The sequence below is a fragment of the Larimichthys crocea genome, chromosome XXIV (assembly GCF_000972845.2).
Source record: "Larimichthys crocea isolate SSNF chromosome XXIV, L_crocea_2.0, whole genome shotgun sequence".
NCBI classification, from domain to species: domain Eukaryota; kingdom Metazoa; phylum Chordata; class Actinopteri; family Sciaenidae; genus Larimichthys; species Larimichthys crocea.
This window is the reverse complement of record NC_040034.1, coordinates 6595462-6603506: the sequence shown is the minus strand read 5'-3', so window position 1 is coordinate 6603506 and position 8045 is coordinate 6595462. Positions and strand designations below refer to the sequence as shown.

General features: G+C 41.3%; 1 protein-coding gene across 1 annotated transcript in view; it reads right to left on the bottom strand.

The window, feature by feature from the left end:
- Positions 1-1000: 1000 nt before the first annotated feature.
- The window catches only part of uggt1 (UDP-glucose glycoprotein glucosyltransferase 1), a 33875-nt gene continuing 26830 nt past the window's right edge, over positions 1001-8045 (bottom strand). The window contains exons 31-40 of the mRNA XM_027274829.1: positions 7872-7956; positions 6920-7008; positions 6475-6579; positions 6216-6300; positions 4702-4884; positions 4042-4202; positions 3755-3869; positions 3149-3265; positions 2164-2311; positions 1001-2071 (exon numbers count right to left, since the gene is read on the bottom strand). Coding sequence (XP_027130630.1) covers positions 2052-2071; positions 2164-2311; positions 3149-3265; positions 3755-3869; positions 4042-4202; positions 4702-4884; positions 6216-6300; positions 6475-6579; positions 6920-7008; positions 7872-7956 — 1108 coding nt within the window. The 3' untranslated portion in view covers positions 1001-2051. The remainder of the gene's footprint in view (positions 2072-2163; positions 2312-3148; positions 3266-3754; positions 3870-4041; positions 4203-4701; positions 4885-6215; positions 6301-6474; positions 6580-6919; positions 7009-7871; positions 7957-8045) is intronic.

The following is an 8045-nucleotide window of genomic DNA, read 5'->3' as shown; positions in this document are numbered from 1 at the left end:
GTTTACACTCATCTGGAATTTGCGTGAAATCTTTAAGAATAAAAATCAGCAGGCTCGATTCGGTCCCCAATTTCCTGTGAGATGTTAATGTCACTGTGACTCTCAGGGAAGGCAGAGAAGAGGGAAGAGTTTGTGGTACTGTACGACCAGATGTGTTCGTTTGAATTGATTCTTTTTTTCTCTGTCTTTCAGACAATGAACTTAATATTTAGGTTGATTTGGTGAAGTTTGAATTTGTTGTATCACTTCCATCTTCTAACTTACACTGTGTATTTATTACTTTTGGCCATTTCAACTAATTATCCGTTACTTTGTGTGCATTGCACGCAGCTTCAACCTTATTTCTACTGATCATCCATTACTTTTGTCCCTGTCAAGGCTTTAATTACTTCCAGCTGTTTACCACTGTCCATTCACAGGTGTGCCAAGTCACCTTTTACCTATTTTAAGTTTTTTGTCAGCTACCTAAGTTATTTCAACTATTTATCGATCACTCTGAGACATTTGTCACTTGTAGGTTAGTGCTTGAGAAACTTTTTCAAAGCTTTCATTCATTACTTTCAGCTCATTATTCCAACTATACATTATACTTTTAGCTCATTTTAACCATCTGTTACTTTTAGTTTGATTTATTTAAGCATTTATCAACTACTTAGATTTTTTTTTTCACGCATTTTAAGTTTTCACTTTTTCATTCTCTTCCATTATTTTAACTTTTCATCTTTTTTTATCCATTACTTTTCAAGCTTTATTGTACAGAGACAGCTGAAGAGTGACAGGAATGTGGGGAGACTTGCAGCAGGGGGGCTGCAGGTTGGATTCGAACCCTGAACCTTTGTACGTGAGGCAGATGTTCTACCAACTGAGCTACCCAACACTCTTTTCCATTACTTTTAGTATCTATTTTCTATTATCTTCTGACTAGCTATTACAACTCATCTAATACATGCATCTATTCCAACCTTTAATCCATCAGAGCAAAAGGTGACGACACGCCAGGTCACTTCTTTACGGGGGATTTTTATTTAACAAAAATATCAGACAGCCAAAACAGAATGACAATGACAAATCCATGGACGTTACCAAGAAAACAGGAAATCAGATTTTGTTCAGCTCCTCTCGTACAGTACCACAAACTCTTCCCTCTTCTCTGACTTCCCTGAGAGTCACAGTGACATTAACATCTCACAGGAAATTGGGGACCGAATCGAGCCTGCTGATTTTTATTCTTAAAGATTTCACGTCAAATTCCAGATGAGTGTAAACATCGTTAACAGCATGCTCGTTTCTAAAACGGCACACACGTTCCCATGGAGTTTCTGCTGGGCACTAAACATTCCCGATAGACTGAGAAGATTCTTAAGATGTCAGATGTGACCTTAACTTTCTAGATTTATTCAGCATTTTCCAAATATCTCAAGCGGAGCTGGGAATTCAAAGTAAAATAAAACAACAAACAAATTGAGAGTTATGTTTCATTTTTGAACGTTTAATCCGAACTAATGAATCTGGATCTGCATTGAACGTCAGTTCGATTATGAATCTCTGTGATTTTATCCCATCAATTAAAAAAGAAAACACATTAACGTCACAATGTTGACTTCAAACATAACAGCCCAGCCCTAGTTTGAAGGTCTAACGTCCTAGAAGTATAAACCTATCTACCTGTACCCTTTACCAACTTAGAGGACAGCCTAACAGCTTTAAAATGTTTGGTTTGTGAGAGTAAACCAGCAGGATCCAGCGTCGTCGTCCTCCCTTTGTGCTTCAACCACAGCCTGAACCACAGTCCCATCCCAATCAGTGCAAAATTACAGCCTGACATCTAATACAGGGGCAAAGAAAATTTAACTATATTCATGTGTACAGAAAACCTGTCTTATTATTTATTTATTTTAAACCCGACCCTTCAAACATTATAAAAACAGCTTTAACCGTTCAGCACTGGTTTGTGGTCAGTCTGTGAGCGCCCCCCCTCCCCAACAGGCAGGAGAGAAGTGTCTTTATGAAGCCGACTCTTTAAACAGAGTCTTCATCGCAGCCGCTGCTCCTCACAGCTCTATGTGAGGGTCTGACAAGGAAAAGAAGAAGAAGAAGATCAGTTTGGTGTGTTCAGGTTGTGTTACTCTGCATGCAGGTGTCTTGTCGGAGAGTGTTCGGTACCTGTGCCTCGCGGCGTCTCTGTCGAGTCGTTCGCTTTCCCCTGGACTCGAGTCTGCAGGCGTTTAATCTCCTGGTCGTAATCGGTCCACTCGGCCACGATCCTCACCGCGGCCTGCAGCTTGGGCTCCTTGGTCATGGGGTTGTTACACTGAGATACACAAACAGACAACATCATCAGTCGTGATGTTCACAAAAATGTAACCATCAATTATACTTCTAGTTCTTCTTAAAGCTGCATCCTGCTGCAATCCCTGTGCTAAAAACTGCAGTTCCTCAAACATCCACTTGAGGCTGGCTACAGAACGAGTCAGTCTCCATAAGTCCCCATGTTCAAATGTCCAACTTCACAGCAGAAATAAACATGTTTACAGCCTTTTGGTCTCTATAGCTAATTTCCCCAATCATGACAGCTACTGATGTCACGTATACACAGTCAGTGATTGTGTCTGCCTTTAATCTGGTTCACATTTTCTACAAGTTGAGCTCAGTTAATCGCGAGTCTGAGCTGCTTCTCTCTGAACGAAGGTGGTGTTTGATCCGCTGGATGACGATGTTAGAGTGTACTCTGTGTTTTATGTCATGCTGCCACTTGATGTTACACTGTTTGTCAGTTTTACATATAATTAAAGAATAAAAGGTAAAGCTGAAGTTTTGTGTGAACACATAATTAAAGGGAGGCCGGATTTGTCAGGACAGAGACGTTGATTTGTTACTTCCTGTGTCGGAGGAAACTGATTTGTTTTCTTGTGTGAACGTTAAAGTTTCAGTTAAGAGGATGAAGATAATCCTGTTACATTTAATTTACTTTTATTTTACTATCTAAACCTTTTATTAACTGTCAGAGTTTGATCACAACTGTCTGCCCTCTAGTGGCTGTTAGGAGCCGTGGCAGCCTTTAGAAAACCTCAGAGTTGCCACACTGTGTCTTCTGTTACTTCTGTCCTGATCCTATCTCTGCCGTCAGGCACAGACAAACTGTTGTTACCAGGTCTATCGTTTTGGCGCTCCTCTTGGAGCTGTCGTCACACCACGTCTCGCACCACAGCCACTCCTGAGGAAGAGACTTGATGGGCACCTGGTGGATCATGTTGTTGGGCAAATCCTGAAAAAGGAGAGACAATGACGGACAATGAGAGCAGTGATAGAGGAGAGAGACTTTAGAGGTGTGAAAGTCGGCTGCTAAACAGCACCGACACTGACACTGCTCGTGTTTCCATCCAAACGTATCGTAGATTTTTAACCATCCATGAGCAGCTGGTGTCTCCAGTTAGACGAGAAGAAGAAAAAAAACAATCCAGAAAACATGATGGAAACATGATATGTCTGTTTGTTTCATGTATCAATGTGAGGAAGCTAACCAACCTACAGCCGCCTCTCAAACCTCAGATTTCAGAGCTTCCTTAAACACAACAGGGGAAGTTTTTCACCGCAGTAACTTTGCACATTTAAAAATACGACTTCAAACTATCAAATTCATCAAATACTTCAGAAGACTGTGTTGTAATGCATAAATAATGAGTGCAGCTTGCAAATTAGTTCTTTAAAAACTGTCCCAAACGTACATTAAAGATGACAAATGTGAGTCACAGACCTGGTCGAGGTTGGAGAGGCTGTTGGGGTCTTGGCTGAGCCCCTGGTACTGTCCTCGGAGTCGATCACCTGCCGCAATCTTCCTGAACTTCTTCAGGTCGACCACGTACAGGGCACTGCAGGGTGCATGACGGGAACACATGAAATATGCACAAACTCATGAAAAATATATTTAAAAAGAGTGTGAGTGTGTGTGTGTGTGTGTACGAGGACGACTGACTTTCAAAGTGCGGCTGACATGAGACCAGCTGTTAGTATTCAGCTCAGCTATCGAGTGTGTGTGTGTACCTGATGTGGTATTTGCGTCCGGCGAGATGACTCGCCCAGTAGCCGGACTTCCAGAAGCGGTAGCCGTCCATCTCCCTCCGGCTCTCGCAGAACGGAGTGTAACCGTACGGAGCTCCCTCCAGGTCGAAGTCCCGCAGCTCCTTCAGGTCTGTTCGTACAATCTGAAAGAGAGGAGGACGGAGAGTGAACGATACGACGCAGATCTTTTTGTATCTTGTCAGAATATCGTCACATTTTTGCATCTTTTGTCTGCCCGATAACTCAAACCCAAATCTTTAATCGTAGAACACCAACAAAACTTCATGTTTGAGCAGTTTTTGGTAAAACAATGACAAACGACGTAGCGACCGACTGTCTTTAACCTCTGCGTTGAAGCTCTAAAGCACTGTCAGTAAGACTATATATCCATATTAAATCATCATTTAAACTATAATCTGTCATAATGTGGAACCTTCTTCCAGACATAATCATAAAACTTGGGCAATTTCCAGACTTTTTTAATAGTTCAAGTCCCGAGGAATAAATTATAACCAGTGCTGTATTTCTCAATCTTCCTTTTGAGCGATCCGAGTCAGCTGACACTTTCATCGTTGTGAACAGCGTATTAAATATTTGCACAGAGGCAGGATGAATGTTTGCGCAGCTACGTCTGAGCTTTACCTGGTCGGCGTCCACAAACAGGATCTTGTCGACGGCGAGAGGGAACAGCACGTCCAGGAACAGGATCTTGTAGCCCCAGATGATCCTCTGCTTCTCGGTCTGTTGGTGTAACCAGCGAGGCCACTTGTACTGGACCAGCTCGTACTGGAAACCGTACTGCTTCGCCATGTCGGGGATGAACTCCTGCAAGAAACAAACAAGTTTTGAGAATGTGTGAAAAGAATCAGTTTTACATACACTGCAGTAAAATCCAGACGATCTTACGGTGCTCTTGAAGTTAAAAAAAAGACTGATCACGCACAGAATCATTCATCAAGCTTTCTTTAAGACAGAGCAAGGACAAAACTTCTGTTAAAAGTCTTCATCTGGGTTAAAACAGCATCTATTTTCACTCTCACAGGGCGGATAACAACAAAAAATCTTTTCTGTTCCCTGAGCTGTTTGTGGACGTCGATAAAATCCACTTGTACTCTTCTTCACGTCCAGTAGAGGGCAGAACACAAACACCTTTTCACAGTCCGAGGCTTGGCGCCGTGTTCAAGGACAATTCGACACATTAGAGACATTATAATTAATGGCCGAGCCTCTCGACCAAGTGAGCTACAGCCAGCTGCCCACGGATTTAATCAAAGACGGATATCTGATAATACCAGTGATACCAATCGAGAGTTCGCACCACACTGGCAGTTATAAGCATGTAAACATCAGATTCTGGTTTCAGAAACCTGAGACTTGTGCTGAGGTTTCTCTGCCCTGTGTGCTGCTGAGTTGTCAACTTCAGTAAAAACAAGACGAAAAAAAGTTTGACTTTGGTGATGGAGGTGCAGCACTGAAAGGCTGAGATCAGTGTTTCTCAAACTTTTTACACCGCCTACAACCTCAGAATAAACTCGGCTCTGCAGGTACCAGCAGTACGACGATGTTAAAATACAGTAGGACGACATTATTCAGCTGCAGACGGTTCACACAGGAGGAACTCCTGAACAGAAGCAGTTCAAGAACCAGGGTGGACGGTCCTGATCTGCACCTCTCTTCCTCATATCTAACTATCTCTAGATTATATCATGATACACTGTGTTCATTTATACTACAAGCCTGGGACTACTGTGGAGTAAATTACAGAGTCGGCTGAATCACTGTTACAAAACCAAACTGATTCATCACATTTTTCATTGTGACTGCAAACAGAAAACATGTAATCTGCAGGATAATGAGGCTTAGCGGCTCAAACCCGAGTGAAAACAGAAAACGATGAATGAAACGAGGAGCCAAGAAAAGAAGCGCTGAAGTCCTCTCATTCATCTGGAGATTTTCTTTTACACACACACACACGAGTAAGAAATATCTCATGGCTGCTGCATGTTCCACCTTGATTTTCAGAGCTCCTGTTTGAAGCTCACATCGCCGCGGGACGGAGAAAAAAGGCTGCAGCCGTCAGATCAAATCTCCACATCAATGATGAGACGCCAGCTGATTTTTATTTTTTTTTAAAGTAAAAAGAAAAAAAGTCCCACCTTGAAAGTCGGAGACAGGTAGTTCTTGAGGAACCAGAACTTGACAGGAGTTTTGGTGTTCTTCAGAACTGACAGCATCATGATCCTGAGAGGGAAGCAAAAAAAAAAAACTGGTGGCAACATCGCTGAGAGAACAAAGGCGCAAGAATCAATAAAGCTTTTGTGCACGTTACAGAAAGGGATGTTCGTTTTCAAGGATTTTTTGTTGGTTGATGCGACAGTCCTCTTTTCTTCCTCTGGTCACGTGTTTGATACCCACCTGAGGAACCTCTCGTACAGATGCCCCGAAGCCACTGAGAAGATGTTGATCACGTCGTCCTTCTCCTGTTTGAGCTCCTCCGGCTTTCCTCCACCCGTGAACCCTCTGAAGGACAAAAGACCAGCTGGCTTTATGAACGTTTACACACTTCAAAAGGACGTAATGAATATAAAACAAATTACATTTTTCAGCATAAATGTTCTGTTATTCAGGGCTGCTCGTAACAATTACTTTGTTCGCAAACTGTCAGAAATTAGTGACAAATATTTCAGTTCAAAATCAAAGATATTAAATCAATTCCACCTATGTAAAACAGAATAAATCCTCACATTTTAGAAACTAATATACAAATATTGGACATTTTTGTCCAATCAACAATTTAAACAATTACTGAAACTGTCTGTGTTGAATTTTCTGTCGATCCACTGTCGAATCACAGCCGTACCTGGTCAGAGATTTCCAGAAGCCAGTGTCATTTTCTTCGGTCACGTCACTCAGCAGCTCCTCGTTGAACTTGTCTGGTTTCTTCTGGACCTGATCAACACGCAGTTTCAACTCGATTAGTTACACAAACTATTAAATATTAGATATTATTTATCCATTCAACAAGGTAATTAAAGTGTTTAGCTCGGATCTATGAAGGAACAACAAGGTAATTAAAGTGTTTAGCTCGGATCTATGAAGGAAAAATTAATAAAACCCAAGAACAAAGAAACAAACATCTATCAAATCCATCTATATGACTATAGCTGATGCTTTATTATTTAAATCATTTGAAACAACATGGTGTAAACACTCTGAAATGAAAAAGATATCAGCTTTGTGCAGTATCTATGTGGGCGGCTCTAATTGTTACTACAGAGAGAACCTGAACTCTATATATAAAAAAAAGAATAACAAGTCAACAACTTAAATAGTTTATGACCATTTTTTTTTTTGCTCTGAAGAAATATTTTCACTGTTTTGTTGTTTGAGGCCTCGACACAGACGGCAGCTGATAGTTTCACATTATTCTACTGACGCACAGGTTGCCAAGAAACACAGAAATGTGCCAACAAAAGCAGAGAAGAGAAGACGACTGTTAGCTGAATAAAAAGGATTCGCTACAGCTCGACTTGACATTTATAGAATCATCCTTACATTTCTTTGCACCTGAATCTCTGCATTTACTCATATCTCTATTTATTTCAGTAACTGACAAATGTCTAATTTTACCCGTGTAATTTATGTTTTGCGTTAGACAGAAAATAAAATGTATGAGGATGAAGTCAGACTGAAAAAACATGAAATGTTGCAACAAACCGTCCTCGATTCGGTTTAATTTATCTGGAGACAAAATTCCGACAATGTTTTCGTGCTTTTTTTTGTGCCAGACACTCTTCCGCAGGTAAACTGACCTTGACTTTAATGATCCTGCTCTTGAAGTTGTTCAGCACGACTATGATGTCGTCAGAGTCTGCTGGAGAGTCTGTGCCGTCATGGCTGCAGCAGAAGAAAGAAAGAAAGAAAAGGCGATGAGACCAGACGGTTTACATCCAGTTTGTGAATCCAGGAGTCGGAGCATAGACTGA